General features: G+C 46.2%; 2 protein-coding genes, 2 long non-coding RNA genes and 1 other non-coding gene across 6 annotated transcripts in view; 2 read left to right on the top strand and 3 right to left on the bottom strand.

Moving 5' to 3' along the window:
- ACAA2 (acetyl-CoA acyltransferase 2) overlaps positions 1–16,269 on the bottom strand; it is a 32,375-nt gene extending 16,106 nt beyond the window's left edge. The window contains exons 1-2 of the mRNA XM_039364105.1: positions 16,218–16,269; positions 7,394–7,560 (exon numbers count right to left, since the gene is read on the bottom strand). Of these exons, the coding sequence (XP_039220039.1) occupies positions 7,394–7,560; positions 16,218–16,233 (183 nt within the window). The 5' untranslated portion in view covers positions 16,234–16,269. The remainder of the gene's footprint in view (positions 1–7,393; positions 7,561–16,217) is intronic.
- A 470-nt stretch (positions 16,270–16,739) lies between these two features.
- Positions 16,740–19,725, top strand: LOC120317452. Its single transcript, XR_005559243.1, has 2 exons — positions 16,740–17,834; positions 18,028–19,725. It is a non-coding gene; the product is annotated as an uncharacterized LOC120317452 (long non-coding RNA).
- Positions 19,287–19,374, top strand: LOC120317464. The gene has a single exon (XR_005559251.1).
- A 1,152-nt stretch (positions 19,726–20,877) lies between the features above and the next one.
- Positions 20,878–25,320, bottom strand: LOC120317453. The gene is made up of 2 exons (XR_005559244.1): positions 24,968–25,320; positions 20,878–24,834 (listed from the first exon to the last, which is right to left on the bottom strand). It is a non-coding gene; the product is annotated as an uncharacterized LOC120317453 (long non-coding RNA).
- Positions 25,321–25,360: 40 nt separating this feature from the next.
- LOC120317455 (unconventional myosin-Vb-like) overlaps positions 25,361–26,451 on the bottom strand; it is a 64,286-nt gene continuing 63,195 nt past the window's right edge. For both annotated transcript variants that reach the window (XM_039364106.1, XM_039364107.1), the window contains one exon: positions 25,361–25,711. In XM_039364106.1, coding sequence (XP_039220040.1) covers positions 25,559–25,711 — 153 coding nt within the window. In that variant the 3' untranslated portion in view covers positions 25,361–25,558. The remainder of the gene's footprint in view (positions 25,712–26,451) is intronic.

Raw genomic sequence — 26,451 nt, 5'->3', positions numbered from 1 at the left:
CCTGTGTCCCTACCCTTGGGACCCGGGGACCTTGGCCGGCATTCTACTGGCACGGGCCCTCAGCATGGTGGCCAGCAGGCTGTAGCCTGGCCCACGGGTATACCATGGACCCCTCCAGCAATCGGGATTCTTTTTGATGGGGATCCGGACAAATTGGCCATGTTTTTAGGGCATGTGCTGAATCATTTGGACCGTTTCGCAGGATATTACTCCTCCCAATGGGCTATGGTGGTAGCGGTGACCGCTAGCTTGCAAGGTGAGGCGGCTGCATGGGCGGCCGACCTGTTCGGAGAGCACGCCAGTGAGTTGGCCGACATAGGTGCCTTCCTGGAGGCTCTGAGATTGCGGTTCGAGGATTCCACCAGGGCGCAGAGAGCGGAGGCGGAAATAGTGACACTGAGGCAGGCAGGTAGGCCGGTGAGAGAGTTTATCAAGGACTTCCAGAGGGTAGCAGGCCGACTACGATCTTGGCCTGAGAAGCTGCTGGTACATCATTTCAGGCATGGACTCGATGTGGAACTCCAACAGGCTTGCCTGATGAGAGGTGTGCCATCTCGGTTGTCTGATTGGTACAGGACAGTGACCGAACTCTATGCAGGGTTACAGGAAATCAGACCGGTAACAGCCGTCTCTCCTCCGGCGCCGCCTCAGCAAGCAACCAACAAACCAGGACTGTCGGGAGTTCCAGTTCAACCAGTTCCGCCCGGGGCACCAAGAGGAACGTTTCGTTGTTTTAGGTGCAATAAACCGGGTCATCGGGCGGCCCAGTGCCCAACTACACCTGGACGAGGTTCAACTCCGGGACAGACAGCTTTAGGAATGAGAAGGCAGGAGGTTACCCCGTTCCGAGGAAAAGATCAATTGAGGGCTTTGCAGGATGAAGGCAGCACCCCTTATAAGGCTATACCTGTAGTGGCGGTTGCCACCCCGGAGGTAGTTCCCGAGAGGTGTGACCAGGAGGATCCGGAACAAGATCCCATGGTAAGTAATCCGGTGGTTCCATTCACCGTGCCAATCCGCCTAGGGGATTGTAAGTCCAAACAACGCATAGAATGTCAAGCATTAATAGATTCAGGGTGTACCCGGTGTTTGATCAATAAAAAAGTGGCGGATGCGTTGGGACTTCGATTGGTTAAATTATCTCGACCCATCAATTTTGAACAAGTGGATGGGTCCTTACTAGGTGGGGCACCGGCATCCTATGTAACGGAACTGGTGCGCTTAGAGATGCAGGAACACTGGGAATTGCTGCGTTTTATAGTCATCCCCTCAATGACCGAGGACGTGATCCTGGGGTTGGCATGGCTTGACAGATGGCAACCAGTTATCTGGTGGGCAGGGGGATGTCGCCGTATAAGGTTAGCAGTAGGCCCTCGACCCCCAGGCAGTGAGGGTGAGGAACCGCAGGTACAATCCCCACAAGGTAGTCCACGGCTGGAGGAAAGAATCAGAGTAGCGGTGGACACTGGTGGAGGTACCCGGTTATTTCCTGTGGAATATGAGGATTTACAGGACGTGTTTAGCGAGCGAGAGTGTGATGCGTTGCCGCCCCATCGTCCTACCGACTGCGCTATAGATATCATACCTGGGGCAAAAATGCCAAAGCCTCGGATGTACCCCATGTCCCCTAAGGAGTTAGAGGAGCTACGAAAATATATCGATAAAAATTTAGAGCGGGGGTTTATACAGCCGGCCCGATCACGGATTGCGGCTCCGGTGTTATTTCAAGGGAAAAAGGACGGAGGATTACGGCTTTGCGTGGATTTTAGGGGGTTGAATGCGGTAAGCACAGAAAACATGTATCCATTACCCCTGCTGAAGGACATGCTGTCTCATTTATCCCAAGGGAGGGTGTTTACTAAGCTGGATTTAAGGGAGGCATATTATCGCATTCGAATAAAACCAGGGGATGAGTGGAAGACCGCATTTAACTGCCCTTTAGGGAGCTTCCAGTTTACCGTCATGCCGTTTGGGCTTAAAGGAGCGCCGGCGGTATTTATGCAGACCATTAATGCGGTGTTGCATCAACATTTATATAGAGGGGTGTTAGTCTATTTAGACGATATTTTGATTTATTCTAAAACCATGGCGGAACATATACAATTGGTTAGAGAGGTGTTACGCAAACTCCTCCAGGCTCAGCTGTTCGTGAAGCTCTCGAAATGCGAGTTCCATAAAACCTGTATCGAATATTTGGGGTATAAGATATCTGCTGCGGGAATAGAAATGGATCCAGGAAAGGTAAAAGCAGTACTTGGGTGGCAGGCGCCTCGGACGAGACGCCAGTTGCAGAGCTTTTTAGGATTCGCGAATTTCTACAGGCAGTTTGTTCCTCATTTTGCCCGCGTGGCTTTGCCACTCACAGAGTTGTTGAAAACACGGAACTCCCCAACAAGGGTACGGCCTGGTCAACCATTAGCGTGGTCTAAGGAAAGTCAAGCTGCATTTGAACATTTAAAGGCGTTATTTGCCAAAGAGCCCATTTTACTACATCCCGATCCCGAGAAACAGTATATTGTCCAGGCAGATGCAAGTGATGTGGCGGTGGGGGCTGTATTGTTACAACGAAATCTTAAGGGTGAGCTACAGCCCTGCGCTTATACATCGCGCAAGTTATCAGAAACTGAGAGAAGATGGGCTATATGGGAGAAGGAGGCCTTTGCTATTAAGTGGGCTTTGGCAACATGGCGGCACTTTCTGGAAGGGGCTAAACATGAGATCGAAATATGGACGGACCATAAAAACCTGGCTATATTACAGTCGCCCCGACGGTTAGCCCCTAAACACGTCCGTTGGGCACAATACTTTCAGCGGTTCACCTTCCAACTTAAATATGTACCTGGGGGCCGAAATTTCCTGGCGGACGCCTTGTCTAGGTTACCTCAATATGAGAGTCAAAGGGAAGAAATAGTACAAGCTATATTGCCACCATATACCCAGGGAGTGGGTAAACTACGGTCCCGTCCTAATTCCAAGGATCTTGAATCGGAGTTGAAGGCGGCATTGCCCCAAGATTCGTGGTTTCAGAGTCACCGTACCCTGTTAACTCAGAGAGACGGTTTGGTATGGTTCGGAGGGAAGTTATATGTTCCATCGGTGTTACGAGCTAAAGTTCTTCAGAGATGTCATGACTCACAGTTAGCAGGGCATTTTGGGTTCATCAAGACGTTACACCTAATTAGACGCCAATTTTGGTGGCCTACGTTAAGAAAAGATGTCGAACACTATGTAAAGGCATGTACAGTATGTGCCACCTGTAAAACTCAGCCAGGAAGGCCAGTGGGACAATTACAGTCGGTGGCGAACCCTGAGCATCCATGGCAAGATATTGCCATGGATTTTATAGTAGATTTGCCGAACAGTAGAGGATATACGATTATTTGGACAATAATCGATCTGTTCTCGAAACAGGCACATTTTGTTCCATGTCGAAAGTTACCCACTGCTCGGAAGTTAGCATACATGTTTCTGACTCATATATACCGGATCCATGGAGCCCCTCGGCGAATAATATCTGACCGGGGGGTTCAATTTACTGCAAAGTTCTGGAAGGGCTTTACCACGTTACTAGGGACGTCCCAGGGGCTCAGTACGGCGTACCACCCTGCCACCAATGGGGCTGCTGAGCGGGCAAATGCAGCTGTTGAAAGGTATCTGAGGAGTTATGTATCCTATCAGCAAACCAACTGGGCAGACCTACTGGTATTTGCGGAAGTGGCATATAATAACGCAGTACATACCAGTACGGGATTTGCGCCTTTTAAGGTGGTTTCAGGGAAGGAGTTCGTTCCCATACCTGAGTGTAAGGATTCGGGGGCACAACCATATCTGCCAAGAGAGTGGATCCAATGGGTGTCAGGAGCATGGAAGGCCGCAAGAACGGCGTTAATAGAATATGGACGAAGGATGAGGTCACAAGCAGACAAAAAACGACAGCCCTGCAAACCATATATGTTGGGTCAGCTAGTGTATCTGTCCACCAAATACCTGAAATTAAGAATCCCGTGTAAAAAACTGGGACCTAAATATATTGGCCCGTTCAAAATTGTAAAGATTATTAATCCTGTAACCGTACAACTGCAATTACCCCGACTGCTAGGAAAGGTGCACCCAGTATTTCACTGTAGTTTGCTTAAACCAGTCCATTCATACCAAATGGACACTAGACCAGGCCCTATTAAAGATGAACATTATGAAGTGCAGAAGATACTCGATTCCCGTAATCAGAGAGGCAAGTTATATTATTTAATTAAGTGGAAGGGCTATCCTTTGGCAGAAGCTACATGGGTACGGGCAGATGATGTACAAGCCCCTAAATTAATCAATCAGTTCCATGTGGAAAACCCAGAAAAGCCGGGACTATGTGGGGTAGCGGGAGTGGACAAAAAGGGGTAAAGATACGGGTATAACATATTTGTTTGTTTCCCAGGGGGAACCGTGGTGAAAGGGGGGCAGTATGTCGGGCCGTGCTGCAACCAACTGCTGAACCTACCTGCGGCAGCAAGGCACTCGCCACTCTGTGTGACGTCCGGTCGGCCCGACATCGTTCCGGTGGCCACGCATGCGCAGAAGCCGGCCCGGCATGCAATCATGATTTCTAGAGCCGCGCATGCGTGAAGGACAGAACAGGCAATCCAACGCATGCGTACTCACTAGTGGCCACGGGACATCTTCAAAGAGTCGAAAGAAGACGGCAGAAGCTTCGGGAAGAGATCGAAGCAACGGGAAGCGGCCGGGTCGTCGGGAAGCGTTCAGTCATCATGATGCAGCAAGTTTTGAGGTGTGGGGCGGACCGTAGGTGGGTGGCGGTGTATGGGCGGTGACAGGGGTGTGGGCTAGGAAGGGTTCCAGCTTATGTATAAAAACACTTAGGGTTAACAGCTAGTCAGTGCTGACTTTATTCCGTTTACGTTTGTGAAATAAACTGGATGTTCTCCGTTCTTGACGAAGTGCCTCATTTTTTTTGGTTACGTGTGTCAAAGACGGGGCTAACAATCCGTCTCCGCATGGCCTCCTCCGCCATTTGCAGAGAGAGAGAGACAGAGAGGCACTTTCGCTTCTCTCTCTCTCTCAGGCAGACCTACCTCCTGCAGGGCTCCTGATTGGCCCTGCGCCCGGGTGCCCCAACCCCTGGGAGAAGCGCGGTCAGGGCTTCGTGGCCTTGGAACCGCCCGGGGAAGCCCTGGGATCCCTGCTGGGAGCGGCCTGCTGGACGCTCCGCTGAGCGGGCCAGCCCTCCTGCAAGCCGTGGCCCAAGGGAGACCAGCCGCTGCAATCCCTAGCCAGCCCGACCATTGGACCCGCTGGCCAGGAAGGCGCGCCGGAGTCCAAGCTGCCGGGAAGGAAGAAGGAGATTCAGCAAAGGTGAGGGCCTCCTTGGGGGGCCCAGCGCTGGTGGCGGCTTCCTTGCCATCCTCTTCCTCCTCCCCTTCCTCCTACTGCCCCCAAGGCGGCTCAGGCAGGCGCCAGGGCAAGAGGGGTGCCTGGGGGGGAGCAGCCGGGCTGGTGGAGGGGCTGGCGGGCCACGCGGCACCAGCCCCCACCGCGGCTCCATCGGATGGGCGGAGGGCGAGGCCGGGCAGCGCGGAGTCCCAGCTGGGACGGTGGCAGCAGTTTTCTCGCCCTTCTCCTCTCCTTCCTCCTGCTGCCCCAAGGCGGCTCGGGCGGGTGCCGGGAGGAAGAGGGGTGCCTGGGGGGAGCAGCTGGGCTGGCGGAGGGGCTGGCGGGCCACACGACTCCAGTCCCCACCGCAGCCCGCCAGAAAGAGAGAGAGGAAAGAGAGAAATGGGGAGAGGAAAGAGAAAAAGAGGGAGAGAGAGAGGAAAGAGAGAGAAAGAGAGAGGGGAAAGAGAAAAAGAAAGAGAGAGGAAAGAGAAAGAGGAAAGAGAAAGAGAGAGAGGAAAGAGAGAAACAGAGGAAAAGAGAGGAAAGAGAAAGAGAAAGGGAAGAAATAGAGAGAGAAAGAGAGAGGAAAGAGAAAGAGAGGAAAGAGAGAAAAAGAGGAAAGAGAGAGAGGAAAGAGAAACGGGGAGAGGAAAGAAAAAGAGGAAAGAGGGAAAGAGAGGAAAGAGGGAGAGAAGAGAGAGGAAAGAAAAAGAGAAGAGAGAGAGAGGAAAGAGAACGAGAAAGAGGAAAGAGAAAGAGAGAGGAAAGAAAGAGGAAAGAGGAAAGAGAAAGAGAGAGGAAAGAGAAACAGGAAAAGAGGAAAGAGAGAGAGAAAAAGGGAGGAAAGAGAGAGAAAGAGAAAGAGGAAAGAGAGAGAAGAGAGAGAGGAAAGAGAAAGAGAGGAAAGAATGAGAGAAAGAGAGAGAGGAAAGAGAGAAAGAGGGAAAGGAATGGCGCTTCTCCAACGAGGCTGGGCAGAGCCGGCGTAGCGGCCTTCCTGCCCCCCCTCCCCATCCACCTGGATGGGGGGTTGGGGGTCAATACAACATGAGGAACTGTATTAAAGGGTCGCGGCATTAGGAAGGTTGAGGTGTGGCCCGGGTGGGTGTGGCCTAATGGGTGGGCGTGGATGGAGTGTGTGTGGCCTACTGGGTGGGCGTGGTTTTGGCAGGCAGCGGGGCGCCCTCCTCACAGCGCCGAGAGGTTGAGCCAGGTGGTGTGAAGCTCGCCAACTTTGCACCTTGCTGCCTGCTGAAACTGGGCAGGCTGGGGGCTGGGCAGCATTGCACTTCTCATCAGGTTCGCGCCACCCGGCTCAGCTCTTGGCGCTGTGAGGAGCACCCCGCTGCCTGCTGAAACCGGGCAGGCTGGGGGCTGGGCAGCATCGCGCTTCTTTTTGGATTTGCGCCGCCCAGCTCAGCTTCTTGGTGCTGTGAGGAGAGCGCCCCACTGCCTGCCGAAACCCCTCCCCCGGAGCCCATCAAGCCAGATAGGTGAAGTAGGCAAGGGCTATTTGCTGGCCACTTCCAGGCGATGGTGCATTCCTTCATTCCTCACAAAGGGTGACCCCTCCCCAGCATGCACCCAGGGGATGGGGCCGACACGGCAGGGGCTGGTTCCTCGCTGTTTCCAGAGGGCCTTGTGGAGCTAAGACTGAATGCATTTCAGCATAGATGGCCACCACAAAATTGTACATGGGCTCCCAGCCGGCCTGGGCCAGGGCCAAGGCAGCGGGGGCCGTTCCCTCACTGTTTCCAGGATGGCTTTGTGGGGCACATGAAACCACTCTGTGGGCCGCATCTGGTCCCCGGGCCTTGTGTGTGACATGTCTGCTCTACAATGCGAGCGAATTCAGTGACCCATTAAGTATTCCAAAGGAAACCGTTGGGGAAGTGGGCTGATGGGACGGGAGATGCTGCGGTGTGTTTCTGATCTCTCTGTCATGGAGCAGCTGAGCAAGAAGAGGAGGACCTGCTGGGGTGACTGGCAGCTGCCAAAATGTACCGACCTGCATGACGTTGCCCACAATCACGCTGTCAATGAGTTCTGGAGATACTTTGCCAGCAGACAAGGCGGACCGAGCCGCAATCTCTGCGAGGTCCGTGGCCGTGAAATCCTTGAGCAGGCCGCCGTAAGCCCCGAAGGGAGTCCTCTTGGCAGAGACGATGAATATTCCTGGGAGACGAAACACGAGGAACACACGTAGGGAAATAAGAAAGCGCTTTTCGAATCTTATTTTAAATCTTACCCTTGTTCGATTCAAATCTGACCCTTGTTCATTAAGATCAGTTTAGCAATTTTAAGATCTGTGGACTCCAGTTCCCAGAATTCCCCAATCAACATGGCTGGTTGGGGGAATCCGGGAGTTGAAGCCTTTGCATCTTAAACTTGTTCAGGTTGAGAAATACTGATTCCGTTCAATATTTATTTATTTTGTGGATTCAAAGGTCACCTGCTGGGCATACAGTCTTCTTAATAGTTGAAACAATCAAGAAAACCAGTACAAAAATAAAACATGTTATGGCAGCGTTCCCCAATCTTTCCTGCTTTGTGGACTGGCGGGGGGGGGGGAAGAGGGGAGGGTCCCGCACGAGCGGTGGATGAGCGCATGCATGCACCTCCATTTGCACAAGTAGCACTCGCCTGCCGCTTCTGCAGTCCTGGGGTTGGGGGCCCCTGTATTATGGCATACGGCAAATTTTACCAGTGGCGATTCAACATCCAGGTCCATTCCACAAGAAATCCTGAATTTTTTTTGGTACAGAGTTTAGGTTGCTCCCCAACTCCTAATAAATAAAGCTTGTCTTCTTTTTTTGTCAAATTCTTAAATAAGGGATTATAATGCCACACAAAAGATTAACGTAAAAGATTAGGCCTTCTTGATCTATACTGGATATTATGGTACAGTAGTCAGGTATATGAAAGAGACCCTGAGAAGTTTTGAGAATTTGGGTGCATACAGAGTTTTCAGCTGGCACTGAAATGTGGGAGTTTCACTGAAACGCCAGTTAGCATTGAGATGAACCTGCTCCCTCCAGGCACCGGGTAAATGTGCACTTCAGCCGTGTACCAAACTGTGCTTGGAACTGACCGCTATAAAGAGCTTGCATGAACTTCATTGGTTACACCGGGGTGGGCAATGAGAGACAGTTAAAGGAGGGAAAAGTAGAACTTAGGGATTTTGGCGTGCGATTCTGTTCTGGCTAGGCCAGTGGTGGCGAACCTATGGCACATATGCCAGAGGCGGCACTCGGAGCCCTCTCTGTGGGCACACGTGCCATTGCCCCAGCCTCGCCTCCCCCCACGACCCCCCCTCATCAGCAGCCCCCCTGAAGGAGTCGCCCCTAAGCGTGGCCCACGCACAGCAGCGCAGCCAAGGACATGGCAGCCAGGCAGTGTAAATAAGGCTCTGCCCTCATGCCCCATTGCACGCAGTTGATGCTGCGGGGTGCAGGCAGGGGGCGTGGCTGCCATGGTGTTGCTGGGCTGCCATGGCGATCTGCGGTGGGCCCTGGAGGCGGTGAGTGGCCCTGCGGGCAGGCGGGGTGGGGGACAGTGTGGGGGCGGAGCAGCGGCAGGGCAGGGGGAGGAGCAGGGGCGGGGCCAGTGTTTGGGCACTCGGTCTCTAAAAGGTTCGCCATCACTGGGCTAGGCAATGCTGCCATACGCCTGATCTGTAATAAAACGATGCCTTTCTCAACAAAAGGAACCAACAATCGCTTCTGTTTAGAGGTTCAAGTTGTGGGCAGTCCAGCCTCTGGTTTGATGACTGCTCTTTCAAATTAACTGGATCTTACTATACAGGTAGTCCTCGCCTAGTACCGCTTGCTTAACGACCAAAGTTACAAACCTCTCCAGGGCTGCTACTTATGACCCAGATTTAGTGTTCTAATACGCCCTCATATACACAATTTACGATGGTTTGCCACTCATTATGTAATAAGATGCAAGAGATCCGTTGGTCGCATTCTTCCAAAATGGCTAGTTCCACGGTACATTTAAAATTTACTACTTCAAGTTGTCCTCTTAAAACTCGCCATTCTAAATGGTGATCACTACTTCTCCACGCTTTTTGGAAAAGAAACTTATCCATCCCCCATAAAGAGAGTATTTTGATCAGGGTTCTTTCCAGCTGAGCTAACTGAGCCCTACAGGGAATTATTTATTTCAAGTTACATGGAGTTATATTAGAAGTATAGCACGAATAATAAACGCAGGCCACTTAATTAGAACTAACCAAAGTGAAAATAAGGTCATGGGTGCATTAGGCAGACCAAAGCAAGGAACCAGCTTCTGAATTTTCCAGAAACATTTCACTGATGGGTTGTTTAATGTCTTTACTAAAAGTTGCCAACTGCTTACTCAGCAAAATTTAAGATTTTGGGATTAACCTTTAAATCAGGTCTGATAGCTACAGCAACTGCTTCCTTCATTGTAAATTTGTTCAGCTGGTTAATAACTGCAGGAAATGCGTATCTGGAAGATGTCTCTGTAATCAAAGGTCCAAATCTTTGGCACAAGGCAGGCAGCCTTCTCTGGTTTTGTCAGTTGTGTAAATTTCCTAACATTGTAGGAGTTGACTTTGCCCCCCCCCCATTCTTTCAGTCTATGGGAAATCTTTAAAGAGACCTGGGATTGTAATACAGAGAGCCACGCCTCCCAGTTAAGGATTACACCAGGGGTCTTCAAACCTGACCCTTTTATGACTTGTGGACTTCAACTCCCAGAATTCCTCAGCCAGGAACGCTGGTTGAAGAATTCTGGGAGTTGAAGTCCACAAGTCTTAAAGTAGCCAAGGTTGAGGATATGGTTTATCCTATATTGCAGGGGTCTTCCAACTTGGCCCTTTTATGACTTGTGGACTTCAACTCCCAGAATTCCTCAGCCAGGCATGTGTGCCTGGCTGAGGAATTCTGGGAGTCGAAGTCCACAAGTCATAAAAGGGCCAAGTTGAAAGACCCCTGGATTACATCAACGATTTTGTGAATATGTTTGCTTTTCATTAAGCAGTCCTCAACTTATGACGGCTTAGTGACTGTTCAAAGTTACAACAAGCCTCCAAAAGGTATTTATGATCCAGATTCAAAGTTCTGAGTGCTGCCCTCCCTTATACACACATGATGACATTTTGTGTAACTGGCAACCAGCCCGCACTTACAACAGTTTGCAGTGTCTTATGGCCACGTGACTGAGATTTACAATATCCACCCTCTCACTCACACACACACACACACACCCAGTGACATTTACTTCCAATTTCAGGGGGGAAACAACACCAGTTGTGGACGATGGCTTTGCTTAATGACTCCGTCGTTCATTTTAACGATTGCCAGAATAAAATGTTATTGCAATCAGGTCAATCCTATTTTGACTTGTTTAACAACTGACAGGACTTATAACTCCAGGCTCAATGGTGGTCATAAATCAGGTCTTTTTGTATAATCCTTCTGATTTTCTGATCTGATGTTCTATGGAAGAGTTCTCCAGATCTGGCAATTTTAAGACTTGCGGACTTCAACTCCCAGAATTCCCCAACCAGCCCTGACTAGAGAATTCTGGGAATTGTATTCCACAAGTCTTAAAGTGCCAAATTTGGAGACCCCTGTGATATTGTGTGAGGTTTGCTGCGTAATCTGATACTATAAATTTCAGGGGAAGATTTCCAACACTGGAAGTTTTTAAGGAGAGACTGGACAGCCATTTGTCCAAAATGGTATAGGGTTTCCTGCCTGAGCAGGGGGTTGGACTAGATGACCTCCAAGGTCCCTTCCAACTTTATTGTTGTTGTTTTTGTTATTATTAAGTATAGTTAATGCAGAAGTCTCAGACTTGAGAAACAAAATACAGTCCTCAGACTTAATTATATCCCTGTCAGTCAAAATTCACTAAACTCTTTTCAATTTCAAGCTATTGGAACTATCCTTTCCCAAATGATGTAGCTCACAAAGCATTTTAACCCACTTTTCTGATGTTACTTTCCCTCAAAAGTCCACAACACATGTGACTATTGTGAGGACCGTCTGCTCACTTGTGAGTTCTCAACAACCTAAAATACAGTATATATTATCAGATTTAATTTTGGGGTGTTAAGAAAATACTTACAGGAGATTAGGAGAAAAAGATTAATCACTAGCCATTCCATTCACAAATGAAAATATTTAAGGAGTTACGGTATCGATTAGCTTAGATTACAAAAGTCATTAGCTTCTAGTCACTCAATGGGGGAAATGCCAAAGAGAGGAATAGGAAAAAATTAGGAAGACCTTCTGTTTTTTTTCTGATTATCAGAAAAATAAAAGTACTTCAGTTTAAACCTACATACATTTGTAGACAGAAATTGAAATAACCGATAAACTCCTCTCTGCAACTACAGTACAGCTTGCAAAATACAGACTTTTGCACACTTCTTCTCTGTCTTAAAATTTGTGTAGTTAGATTCTAAACAGTACAAAGGGTCAGAATAATAGAGATGGAAGGGACCTTGGGGGTCTTTTAGTCCACCCCCCTCCTCAAGCAAGATACCCTATAGCAGTGTTTCTCAACCTTGACCATTTTAAGGCATGTGGACTTCAACTCCCAGAATTCCACAGCCAGCAATGCTGGCTGTGGAATTCTGGGAGTTGAAGTCCACATGCCTTAAAATGGTCAAGGCTGAGAAACACTGCTTTTAGCATTTCAGATAAATGGCTATCCAATTTCTTCTTAAAAACTTCCACTGATGGAGCACCCACAATTTTTGAACAAAAGCCATTCCACTGATTAATTGTTCTGTCAGGAAATTCCTCCTCAGTTCCAGGTTGCTTCTCTCCTTGTTTAGTTCCCCTCCGTTGCTCCTTGTCCTGTCTTCTGAGGCTCTGGAGAATAGGTTGACCCCCTCCTCTTCTTTGTGGCAGCCCCTCAAAGAGTGGAACACCACTATAAGGGCACCCCTGTCATGATCAGGCACTAGAGCAAAACCTGAGAAACGGTGAGAAATGTGCCAGATTTGGACACTGAGAATTAAACAGAATGGGCCAGCATTTGTGGCTTGACCCAGGACCGCAGGGTCATGTGACGTGTCGCAACATATTGTGACTTTTCCCCATGGCTGTCCATGGGGTGGGCGCGGTTTCGGTGACGCCTCAGGTCCGTGGGCCGCCAGTTTGACACCCCTGCAATACAGCTTTTCTGACTATCTTGTCAAAGGCTACTTTAAGAAGAAATTCCTTCTTAAATTCTATCACAGCCAATGATAGCTTATCAGAAAACTGGGCCCCTCAGACTTTAGACATTTACGACTCTCAGACTTTAAACTTAGGAACAAATATTAGCTTCATCACCTAACCTTTGGAAGCAAACTTGTTTCTGAAAGTGAGATAAAATGCATACGAACTGGGTTATGGTATTTTAGGAGCTATAAAGAATCTAATGGCATATTTTGGCCTGTTCATAATTTTGCAGTTCTTTATGGATGACTCAACAGTACAACTTGGCTTACAATCAGCAGCAAATATTAATTATTGGATAAAAATAATAATTTATTCATTTAATAGGTTTCTTAATTTCTCTAGAATTCATGTACATAACTACTACAGTTAGGGGAATAATGCACTCAGGCATTCAATCAAGGACACTTAGAACCAGAATTTTTAGCTATCCAGCATTATAAAGCTAGAAGAGAGAGAGTGAACACGAAGCACTACTTTTATGCAGAAATTATCTTTATGAATGTTGTACATTTCAAATTTCACTTGAGTCTGAACTGCCAAGCACCAAATCCCAGTTGGAGCAAAATGCGGCTACCTGAGAACTGAAAAAGGAGTTTTGAATTACAGACAGTCCTTGACTAATAACCATAACTGAGCCTGCAATTTCGGATGTCAATGGGGTCATGTGACTCTGTACCCAACTTTGCTATTTTTTTGCAACGGTCATTAAGTGAATGTGGCAGTCGTAAAGCAAACCTCTTGTTTGCTATGAGGCATTTTTCATGGAAACCGAACACCACTTTCCAGAAAAAATATGGCAAATCGGTCACATGACTCTGGGATGCTGCAAACAGCTGGAAATGGGGGAGACGTTGGCCGAGTGCCCAGAACGCGGTCACATGATCAAGCATGGGGGGGGGCAGATGTCAGAACTTTGAATCCAGGTTGTAAGGCTCTTTTTCCAAGTCCTTGATAACTGTAAATGGTTATTAAGCAACTAGTCATAAGTGGGAGGACTACTGTATCTTTCTCTCTTGGGCATAGAAAGCTAACCATAGTCAGGCTGGTGATGTTCTACTCTCTAAAGTTTGCTAACATCCAGACTTGGTTAATTATACACTAAATCCTGACTTTTGGGGGCGAATTGAAAATTAATCTGTTAAAAGGCCTCCCGTGACTGTGCTAAGGTCAAAGTTCAAGATGCCTCCAGGTTAAGCTAAGCTGGTCATTCCATGGACAAAACCATGAACTTTTTTTTCTGGCAATAAGTTTCCCGCTGCCTCTTCCAGGGTGATTTCCCACCCCTGGTGCCCAAATGCTAACCAGGCCCAACCCTTCACTTCAAAGCCCAGGTGAGATTGGGCAGATGATGCTGCTGCCTGCCGAGACCTGCCAGAGCTCACCCACAGCGTAGTGTTCTTAGTTGGCCTTCCGCTGCTCAACCAAATTCATGAGAAAGAGGGGCACGGAAAGCTTGCTGGCCGTAGATAGTAGTCACATGACACACACACACACACACACACACACACAATCGCAACTATCCTAAATACATGCCAATTGCCGAGCACCTGGATTTGGATCATGTGACCCTGGGGGATGCCGTGATGATTGTAAGCATGAGGAGCAGTCATCCCTTTTTTTCAGTGCCGTTGTAACTTCAAATGGCTGTTCAGTGGATGGACGTAAGTCGAGGATTGCCTGTACTTCAAAAATGAACCTTGGTTCCGTTTTCAACAACTCCACTTTTTTTTGTGGTTAAATAAGTAACTGAAATGCCTTGCTGTTAAATAAATAACAAATGAGGCAAGACCCTTCATTTGCACACATCGATAAGTTTTGAGAATGCAAAGAGCTCCAGAATATTTACCAAATTTTGCCAAAATATTTACCAAGCTCCCCTAGAACTATATTATTATGAAATTACTGCACGATACTCTTTGGCATTGCAATGGGAGGTTGGGACATAGCTATGAGAATCTGCCACCATTCACTATAAATCCCGCTGGGAGTTAAGCAACATCTGGAGGATTTTGGCTCGCTTTCAGAGTTCTGAAATAATCTCTAATTTCTCTTCTGCTCTTAAATCATTCTTTGTAATTTCTCTCCTTGGAAATGTCACATCTCTCTTCTCACGCTCTAAATATCCTCAGATACAGACCTGGGAGTCCCACGTCTGTGTCAATTTAGCCGTTCCCATTCTGATCACCAAACACGAAGGACTGCTATTTCCCAGCTTCATATATTGTGAACTGGACTCATTGAGTTTGGAAAAAAGCATTTCCATTCGAAATGGCTAACACAAAGTAACGCTCATAGAGTTTCTTATCTAATAAATCTCCTTAAAAATTAGAGCGCCTCAACTCTGAGTCGCTAAAAATCACTAAACATAACACACTAAAATGCCTGATTTTTTTAGCTTTGGTATTAATATTATTTTTTGTGGAGATTTTTTTCAGTAAAAAACATCACCAAATACAAAATATTTTTTGTTTCCAGGTTAGAAGAATGTTTCACCCCTTCGCTCAACAAAACTGCAAACCTTCTGAAGAAGCCAGCCTCTCTACCCACTCCTAACAGCTGGCTTTACAGTATATATATGGACGGGACCTTGGAGGTCTTCTAGTCCAACCCCTTGCTCAGGCAGCGAAACCCTATACCAGGGGTCTGCACCCTTGGCCACTTTAAGACTTGTGGACTTCAGTTCCCAGAATTCCTCAGCCAGCATAGGAGCTGAAGTCCACAAAGTTGTGAAGATTGCAGACCCTTGCCCTATGCCATTCCAGACCAATGGCTGTCCAGTCTCTTCTTAAAATCTTCCAGTGTTGGAGCACCCACAGCTTCTGGGATGCTTCAGGGTTATTTGCCTAAACCAGGGCTCTTCAAACTTGGCCACTTTAAGACTTGGGGACTTCAGTTCCCAGAATTCCTCAGGCAGCATAGGAGCTGAAGTCCACAAAGTCTTAAAGTTGTGAAGATTGCAGACCCTTGCCCTATACCAGGGGTAGGCAACCTTGGCTCTTTTATGACTCGTGGACTTCAACTCCCAGAATTCCTGAGCCAGCACAGCTGGCTCAGGAATTCTGGGAGTTGAAGTCCACGAGTCATAAAAGAGCCAAGGTTGCCTACCCCTGCCCTATACCAATCCAGACCAATGGCTGTCCAGTCTCTTCTTAAAATCTTCCAGTGTTGGAGCATTCACACCTCCTGGAATGGCTTCAGTGTTATTCGCCTAAACCAGGGCTCTTCAAACTTGGCCACTTTGAAGACTTGGGGACTTCAGTTCTCAGAATCCTGGGAGTTGAAGTCCACCAGTCTTTGAATTGCAACTCACTACCTCGCAGCCTCAAATTAACCTTGCATTCCCCGGGATAACAAAGGCCACCCAAAGAACTGCAAGGAAGCACACGGGAAAAAAATCGGATTTTATCTCCAGGCCCAGTCGGGGCTCGACCGCTGTTCAAGCCGTCACCCAAGTTTTGCAATTAGTTTCTTTTTCTGAACTTTTCCGTCTGGCGGGAAAGGAGCGGGAGAAAGGGGGGGAGGGGCGCAAAGGGAGGGGGTATTCCAAGGCCAGAGGGGGAGGGGGAGAGCCCTGGGGGGGGAGGGTGTCCCCACTTATTTAGGGGGGCGGGGGGGCTGCCTTACCTCGGAGCAGAGCCATGGCTGCGGCCACACCGGCTGCCTCTCTCCAACCCGCTCCCCCCCCCCCGCGCCCCGGGTTGGCAAGTCGCAGCCCCGCCCCCGCCCCTCCCCCCGCCTTGCAAACCCCGCCCCCGCCCCTCCCCCGCGCCGGTCGGTTGGGGGGGTCCGCCAGGCGAGGAGGGCAGAGGTAGGCAGGGCGTTCCCTCCCGGGACACCCCGGGGCCCATCGTCCCCAGCCCTGGATTCCCCCTCCCCGGGGAGTCCGTGACGCCCCCCCGGGCCTTGGGCTGTCTGGGTCGTGCAGGCCGGGGATTATGGGAGAGGGAGTCTGCAGCCCGGGCCGGGGCAAGGGGGGAGCCCCTCGGGAGGGCGGGGAGGCGGACAGGGAGCAACCCGCCTGATCCTGACTGTGGGTTATGGACCCTGGAGTCCAAGGGCGGGGAGGGGCTGGAGGGCGCGCGGCCCCCCCTCGCTTCCCCTCCTGCCTCAGCCGGGCGGGGATTCGCGCCGCGGCCGCCGAAGGGGGGGGGGGGGCAATGCGCGGGAAGGGGCGGGGCTTCCGCCCAGGCGCTTCCTGTCCTGCCCGTCTCCCCGGCAACGCGGCCTTCCCGCTCCCGGAGGGCCCTGAAGCCGGGAGGGCTCGCGGGAGCCCCCACCCCAGACCGGGGCTCTCTCCCCCCGCCGGCGGACAGGGGAGTCCCCGGGGGCGGGGGTCCGCAGTCCCTCGTTCCCGGCCGGCCCAGGCGGCGGGGCTCCCGGCTGGAGAGGGCTGCACTGGGCGAGCGAGGCCGGAAGGGGAGTTTGGGTTTTTTTCCCCCTGATTCTGCTTGAAGAAACGGCGGAGGTTTTCGGCCTCTGCTGCCTCCTCTTCCTCCTCCGAAGGCTTCGCCGCCGCCCCGGGATTCATTCTGGCTTTCCGGCGCTCCAGGCCCCGAGGGATAGTCTGGCGGTTTCAGGATTAGCTCCGAATTGAGCCCCTAAAAAGCTAGAAGTGCTCAATTCCTTTTCGTCTTTCAAAGCAAGAACTGGGAAAGCCTGGAGCAATCGGGGTTTAGTTCCGCAGCTGAGAGTTATTTCTGATCAAACTGCCTTTGGAAAAACGAGGAGGTTTCCGCAAAAGCCAAATATAAGGAAGAACAAGGGCATCTATAATCTCAGAATCGAAATTTGTCCATTAATATTAAAATTTAACTGTTATTAGCCATACAAGAGAATCTGCAAATCGTAGTAAAATGGCTCTGAATTTCAGTATTGTGAGATGGAACAGATGCTAACATTTGGAGAGAGGAGGAATATTTCTTTGTGGGGTGGCCTGTAACTTTTTATATTTCGTTCTTGTTTTATTGCAGGGGAAATAATTGGTTAGCCGCTGAGTGCTTTTACAATGGAAAAATATGAGTCAGCAACTATTGCAAAAAGTTACAATTCTCAGTTTGTAAAATATGTCAAACCTATTTTCAGCAAATTAAAAACAATACTACATCTGAAATGCGTCTTTGCTGTGGAATGCTCATCCTATTTGAATGGTTATTTCTTGGAAATATATATGCACTGTTACCTTTTAAGAATTGTGGGAGATGCGCTTTCAAGAAGCTGGCTAAGGATTATGCATTGTCAAATGTAAGTGAAGAACTAATTGAAGAGAACTCAATGCTATCATTGATCAAATGTGAATTTATTAATTCACATAATATAAATCAATTATTACGTGTATTAATCAAAAATCATTAGTGACTTCAAATAAAAAGGCTAAGAGATATTTCTCAAAACTGGTCACTTGACTTTAATTGCTGCAAACATTTGTTATTTTCAGCAGGAATTACAGAAATACTACAAACCTGTTTTAGAGCGGCAAGAAACAGCTCATCTGTTTATAGCACCAATCAATAAAATGGATGCATAATATGAAACCAGGTGTTACTGGAGAAGATCTTGATGCCTAGAAGACTTGACAATTGAAAAAGAGGCCACCAAGAGACAAGGTGTGCTAGATACTGTCACAAGAACTCAGTGACAGTCCTGGCAAAAGGATGTCCATCAGGTCATGAAGAATTGAAAGTACCTGAATGACTGAAGAACATAAAGCTGTTCTAAGACATCATAGCCCTCTCTAAAAATAGCAAGCATTCCTTGCTCAATAATGGTCATGATGGTGACTTGCATTTCTCTAACCCAGGGGTAGGCAACCTTTGGTCTTTTGTGACTTGTAGACTTCAACTCCCAGAATTCCTGAGCCAGCCATGCTGAGGGGAAAAGGAGCCATGCTGGCTCCGGAATGAAGTCCCCGAGTCATAAAAGAGCCAAGGTTGCCTATCCCTGCTCTAACCAGTTTTGCTAATGGACCCTCACTTGGAATGGAGATCCCGTATAGCGGGCTGAATCCTGAAAATCATTTTGACAGTTGTGCATACAGGGCAGTAGTGATGGACTATTCTTGACTCTCCTTGCACAATTCTATACAAATATTTGCAAGGGCATTTCGCTTTGTGATAATGTTTCTGATCTGTCTGGTTCACGTTGACTTAATTTGTGTGCTCAGAGCCTCTGCGTGGTTAATAATAGAGATCCTCATAAATCCATCCTCTCAAAAAGAATAAATAATCCCACCCGTAAGATACAATGTCGTGCATTTGCTACGTTCTGCTTTTTGGTCACCCCTCACTCTCCTCCTGTGTTTGAGGGAACCACCAGGTCTTGGCAGCTCTCCTGAAATCCAGGAGGAAAGGAGCAAACTGGATCTCCTAGGTATAGGGAGGTGGATCCAGAAGGTCTGTTTTGTGACACCTTTGTGTGGTGGTCTGACTGAACTGGCAGATGGATATGGGAGAAGATGGCTCCTTAGTGAGGACCTAAGGTGCTGCCAGCCAGCATCTTGAATGGCATCCAGGAACCCGGCCGACAACCCTGAAGTGGTGGTTGGACACAGGATGCAGGGAATTTCTTGGGATTCGCCCACAATGCCCCTGCGACGGTTGCGTCTTGTATCACTGGGAGTGCCTTCCAGGGAAAACCCCGACTGGGGCACCTAACAGAGGGTCCCATTTGGGGAGCGTGGCCCCTTCCTGCCATTGCTGGTCTGTGATGAATAGCCCACTGCGCAATCCGAGTTCTGTGTGGAACTGAATGACGAAATTTGTGCTGACAAAGGCCTCTGAGACCAAAGCTCTGGTAGCCCCGTAGTCTTTCCTTGGTTGCTGGTGCACAGAGCCCAAGGCACCGAACGAAGGTCCAAGGTCAGCTGGGCAGAAGCCTTTGTGATCGGGGTTGGCTGGGATTGCGAAGATCAGTGTTAAAATCAACTGTGCAACTTGGTAGGTGACTCTGAACTACTAGTTTTTCATTCTTTACCCTTCTCAGTGTATCTGATTATTCGTCTACTTACATGCAGTGCTTGTAACCTGCCCCAGTCCCATAGGACTGGAGAGTGTATAACATCAAAGGAAAACATATTTGAAATAAAAATGAAGTACAGATCAATATCAAAGAAAAAAATAAAAGAATATAAGGAAAATGATTTGTTCAAGTCCCCAGAAAGCAATAATTTTTTTAACTTACTTAGCGTCTTTACTGCCACGTTTTGAGTCCCCCATTCAAGGCTCTGGAATGATAAGGTAATCTGAGCATTTAAATTCAGTTCATTGAATGGCTAAAACTGAATATTTACCGTACTCTGAAATGAGCATTCTGACAAGACTTTGCCACCTCACTGGTTTGTTCCAAAAATTAATGTCAAAAGATCAGTTCATCTTAAAATTATGGAAAGCATATTTTAAAAATATTCTGAAATCAGAATAGTGCAATCCGATGCATCTCAGTTTTTATACTTCTGAGGTTAGCTGGACTTAATTCTAGTAACAGGCATATTTAATTTTCACATAACAGTGGAGTTTAAAGTGGACACTTCTGAAAGGGCCAGACTATTAATATAATAATCATAATAATAAGTTGGAAGGGACCTTGGAGGTAATCTAATCCAACCCCCTGCTCAGGCAGGAAACCCTATACCATTTCAGGCAAATGGCTGTCCAGTCTCTTCTTAAAAACTTCCACTGTTGGAACATTCAGTGCTTCTGGAGGCAGGTGGTTCCACTGGTTAATTGTTCTCACTGTCAGGAAGTTTCTCCTTAGTTCCAGGTTGCTTCTCTCCTTGGTTAGTTTCCATTCGCTGCTTCTTGTAAGTAATACAATGTAATACATTGTAAGTAATACAATGATAATGTGCTGAGTCAATGGTGTATTTTTTCTCTCTTGGTATCTCAATTGATACTGTTGCTAGGACTGGTCTGTATGCTCCATTAAGAATTTAGAATTTTAAAGTACGCATCCCATATAGCAGGTATCCATTGAAATATATTTTAGGAACTTTCCTCCAACAGACCACTTGGGTTTGATGTTCATCAACCCAACTATATTTGCTTCCAAAAATACTTTACAATAATTTAAGACGCAATCTTGTGATGGCATAATGAAAGCTGTACCACTGTAACTTTTACACGTGACGCTTGGAACTCCAGAAGGAAATATGGCTTTATACTGTAAATGTATTAGAAAGAGTTTATAAAACGAATCACTTTCTCGCTCTTTTAGAATGAGCTTTGAAAGTGGACACTAGCAATGCTGGAAAGAAAAGCAGCATGCAGAAAAACCAGCCAAGCCAGCTTTTTATTCCAAAATATTTATTTCACAATATTTTATGCACAGTGGAATGATGGTGACTTTGACAGTCACTTTCCTATAGATGTAATTTACCCAATTGTTGTAACTGGAAAAATAATTTTTAACAGCAGCAATATTTCATCCACTCTTGCAGTTTTAATCAAGCTGGGATGATTATAAATTGGGGTGGGCTCACCTCATTTCATGTGTCATGAATAATTCTTTAGGTTTTATGGGAGTTATCTTTCAGTATATATAAAAAAAAGTTTTGAAGACAGAGGTGTAACTTGCTCATGCAGTATAAGCTGATTGGCATGGTGGACAGTCAGCTACATCTATAATGCTAGAATATTCTGACTATTGCATTCTATTATAGCTTAACAGTCAGGAAAAGAAGAAAACAATGCTGGAATAAGGGAGAAATTACTTGACTGTGTGTAGTATAACTTGAAACTTTGCAATCTCAGGTGTCCCTATGTACAGACAAGTCTCGCTAATTCTCGCACGCTTGAGATGTGGAGTATTTAAAAAATTCTTCATAGTTAATATCAACGAATGAATATGAATAAATATGCATTTCTTGCAGTTTTTAATTGAAGAGAGTTGGCCATATATTTCTTTTTTTAAAAAGTTCAAATTAATACAACAGGAATTACTGAAATCTTTCCATGCTGATTGTCCTAAACCAATAGAAGTTATATGTAAGGCTGCACATTTGTTAACATTATTAATTGGATAGCTATAAATACTGTAATCAAGTATTTTATTGATGTTTATTTTAGTGTTTTGTAGGTCTTTAAAAAATTTTCCAAGATTCCCAATTTGGACTCCTCAGAAGCTGGGGAATCTAACTTTGTGGAGAAAATCAATTCAAATCCGTGTTTGGATCTTTTTTATGGACTTTTATAGATGTCTAAATTCATGTGCAATTTCATTAGTTTATATACAAATCCAAAGATAATTTAGGGTAACATTAAATTATTCTCCAAAGTTGTAATACTCAGTTCAGAAAAATGCTGATTGCAAATGCTAATGTAAAGGCATGCGGAAGGAAAGAATTCAGTCAAAAACTATAAACAGATGAAATAAGTGACACAATCTATTTTTTTGATCTGTGCTAAAGTATTTTTAAATCAAAGAAATAGTCAATTAAAGACAGAGAAAGCATATTTGTGCATGGCACTGCCAGTGAATTGGCTTTTTAAAAAGAAAAACTCAAAAGTTATCTTAAAAACAGATCACAAAAGTTACAGACAGCAGTTATTTAAACACAAGTTCCTTCAGTAAATCCAAGTTTGCAGATAATTACAAATATTCAATTTCTATCTGTTATACTATTTTAAAAATGTACAGCTATTATATACACAATATAAATTAAATTTTCTTGCAGCCCTGCAGAGAAATATTACCATTAAGTAGAGCTTTAGCCACACTTTATAAATACATTTTCTAAGATTCTGTAGAAGCGTTGCATCTTATTCTGCAACTTTAGTCTGCCTGGTAAGAATTAAATACACCGACGTATTTAGAAGCTTTGCAACATTTGAGGATTTTTAACATATACAGTTTATACAAAAACTGAAGCTTCTTGCCAAATGGAATCATAACACTTCCACTTGCCCAGGTTAGTTCCACATTATACCAGAGAATTTGGAAATAATTGCTTACTAGCACTTTTTAAAGGTGATAGATAGGATCACAGTTGGCAAAGTGTCCCCTTCTCACACCTGTTTTTTCGTGGGAGACAAAAGGTCTGATGTGCAGGAGTAAACTGGTCATCATGGGTGAAAACGTACATGGCAGTTTCACTATCACTTTGGCTCAAGTGTTACTTTTCAATAAAGTGCCTCACTTTTACATTATTTTACTGATGGCGAGTAAGCCTAGGGACTTACTTACACAGGAGTTACGATATTCAGTTCTTTAAAAAAATCCAATGCATGCTTCTTTTATATATTACTCTGGAAAGTGATACCTACAAGAAAAAGGTCAGTAAATAAGGGATTTGTTTTATTAGAGGCAGCAATCTAACTGCTTTTTTGTTCCATGTTCAGAGGGGGTCTGCCAAAGTACAAATTTATCATATTTAACTGGGGGGGGGGGAGAGGAAATCCCTGAATTAGTGTTTGCACTAATGCAGAAAATTGCAAGAGAAATAAGCAAATCTTGCCACCACCCTTTTCCTTTTGCATAAAGATATGAATAATAGAGAAACTTCTGTTTAATAAAGTGTCATCGGGTAAAACTACAGCACCAGGGAAAGTAGCATGAATTTTTCTGCCAGGACTAACAAAAAAAATAATGACAATTTGCAGAATTAGGTGGAAGCAGTGTACCTGCAGCTATCATTTTACCATACAGTTGCAAACGTTTTATGAATTTAGTATTATGAAAAACTATTCCCTAGATACTAAATGACTGATAGCCAATTCATAGGCTGAAGTTTGGGAACAGCACCCTAAGCACTAAGAGGAGCTGGATAGCAGATGCTCCCGTTTGCATCCTTCTGTGCATCAAGATATTTAGATATTCAGTACTACTGCAAGTCTTGGCCAATTGCGTAGTACTTCCCTTTCAGACAGCCCTTGAAGACAATTATCAGTTATTTTCTGAATTGGACCAGAATCGATCTATTAGTGGATGGGAGTCTTTTGTAAGTTGGGTATTTTGATTTATAGTAATCAAATCATTTTGAAAAGGATGGTGCTCATCTTGTTAAAAGCTCCCTAGTCCAATATTTAACTGCCAAACTTGCAAGAGCGAAGAATGCCAAGATCATCTGGGCACAATTCAAAAAAATTCTTTTTTGCTCGTAACCCTACTGGGTTTATCTAGTTAAGTGCAATTATAGGAGACTGCAGAATAACGAACTCTGTATATGACTGTCTTTATTAATCCATACAATTGTCCGCACTGCCTCCTTTTAACTGAGTGCTACTTTAAGGGCTATAATAGTTGAGGAATGGCAGGTGCTTAAAAAAATAGAATTCAGAGGGAAATGTTTACCAGTAGGATTTTGGACATAATTTAAGGAGTCATATTTAGAACACAAAAAGATTTTATTTTTTCCTATATGGAACTAAGGAGCTTTCTAGTATTTATTAAGTGCTGATTAGTTCTTGCAAGAAATACCATTTCTTACCTATCGGTCTGTGCATAAATATGCTAATAAGATGGTGAATCTTCTGCATTACTTTCCATGATAATTCTCTTGAGAGGCTTCTCCTGGGAGTTCAGCTAGCAAATTGAGAGGCTGCTACACAGCGCATAACATTGTCCTTGTAAACTGTTGGAAACACACCCTGCCTCCCCATTTCCTGCAGATGTTCTCTCTGGGCACAGCTCAGTCGATGCTGGGGAAACACTGACTGCACAATGACGCACAACGGCGCCAGTGTATCCCTACTGTGTCTTGGCACAGTCCCAAGTGTGATCACAAGAATCCTTCAACTATCTCGTCAAGGAATCTGTCTGAGAGCACCAGGTACACTGTTTTCTTCCCCAGTAAATCAAAGTAGACGCGTGTCAATCACTGGCCTAAGTGAATCAGTAGCAGCTTTCAGTGGAATTATAACTGGGCACGAAGCAAACAGAGGTTTTTATGGCTCCACAGCTTCACATTCTTAGTGATACATATGGAAAAATTATCAACAGGCACCTGATGGGTGAAAGATGGACCAGGGGCGTCCACAAAGTATGGTAAACAAAAGTCAAAATGACAGCCACAATGGTATGATTGAAGTTTGGTCTGTTTTCTTATATACTGTATGTGCCACCATATTGGTTTGTGTGTGTGTGTGTTTAACCACACCTTGCAGATGCCCCTGAAGCTTTCAGTCAGTAGCCTGCTTCCTATGCCAAGTGGCATTCTCCAACCTCAGTACAAATTGCAAATGACGCTCTTCCCACCTCCAGTAACATCTGCTACAATTTTTTATTTTAACCTAAAGCAGTGTTTCTCAACCTTGACCTTTTTAAGGCACGTGGACTTCAACTCCCAGAATTCCACAGCCAGCATTGCTGGCTGTGGAATTCTGGGAGTTGAAGTCCACATGCCTTAAAATGGTCAAGGTTGAGAAACACTGACCTAAAGCAACTGTTTTTTGTTTTTTTGAAAAATGAGAAACTGAAAATTGAAGCAAGCTCTGCCACAGGGAGTCTCTAATTCTGACAACTTTTAAGATTCGTTCGGGGAGCTGAAGTCCACAAGCTGTAAAGCTGCCAAGGGTGGAGACCCCTGCTCTGCCCCCCCCAATCAGAAAAGGAGTGGCAATCTGGGCTCCTTTTTGTCATTTCAACACAAACGTCTTTGAGAAACACAATTCAAAAAAGTAAAGCTTACATCCTGCTTAACCAGTGCATCTGCCTTAGTGGCAAGTGGGAGACAATGTTTTAGCAGAGAGCTTCAAGCAGTTCAACCCCTTCTTGTGTTTCAAGTATCAAAGGCAAGATCTCCCCACCCCCCATCCCCCCCCCCAAAAAAAATCCCTCAGGCAAACCAAAAAGCATCTAACGCGAGTATTTTTTTTTTTATCCTGCACAATTTAGCACTGATTCATTGGCACCATTATTTGGTCCGTATCTGAAGAGATTCTACATTTTTACTTCTTTTTTTTTTAACCCCTCAGCTTTGGGGAAATTGGGCTGAAAAAAAATATATATATATATATATATATATATTGTAGTCTTCAAACTCGGTTAAGGAATTCCAGGTTAAGGGAGGCTGGGATGTGGATAGAGTCCATAGTCAGAGACGAAGGATTGAACGGAAACAAAACGGGGAACATGAATTTGAAGTCTAACAGCAGCTGTGGAGGATCGTTTCGCTCTTGCAGCTGGGCCTGCGAGGAACGGGAAGAGGCTCATTAGCAGAGAAATTGGACCGGTGGCTGTTTTAAGCCACAACTTTGCTCTTACAGCTGCATCTTGAGTTTCTCTCGAGTAGGAATCCTCTGAGTTTTAGAAAGATAAGGCATCATCAGCTCAACCTTTTTTCTAGCCAATTTTGTAGTGGCAACTAACTGAACAGCACCGTACCATACGATTGTTCGTCTGGAAATGAGCAGCCACTCCTGGCACCGTCTAGCTCAGAGGGGTCCAATCTCGGCAACTTTTAAGAGCCGTGGACTCCGGCTCCCAGAATTCCCCAGCCAGCCAGCCAGCCAGGGTGGAAGTCCACCGGTTTTAAAGCTGGATATCCCTGATGCGGTTGTAGTATCTTCCCACAAGAAACAGAAGATCCTAGCTAGAACTGGCCACGGCTGCACCTAGTGTCCTGTGTAAATCAGAGGAACTGACCTGGCAATCGGTTCAGTGTTTTTAAATAGCGACAGCTGTCTGGGGGTTTTGTTTCTGATTTTAGTTTAACCTTGCACAGGGTGAAGGTGAACAATTCGGCTGCCGCTTCTCAGCTTTTTCTCCTGGAGTCCCAGGGTAAGATCACAGTAACTAACTGTAGGGCAGGGGTGTCAAACTCGCAACGTCACACGACGTGTTGCAATGTATTACAACTTTTTTTCCATTGCCAGCAATGGGGTGGGTGCGGTTTCAGCATGACGCATCCAGCCTGCGGGCTGGCGGT

Source organism: Crotalus tigris, unplaced genomic scaffold, assembly GCF_016545835.1.
Source record: "Crotalus tigris isolate CLP2741 ecotype Arizona unplaced genomic scaffold, ASM1654583v1 scf7180000019651.407290, whole genome shotgun sequence".
NCBI lineage: Eukaryota > Metazoa > Chordata > Lepidosauria > Squamata > Viperidae > Crotalus > Crotalus tigris.
Note: the sequence above shows the minus strand (reverse complement) of the source record. Positions and strands in the feature narration are given on the sequence as shown.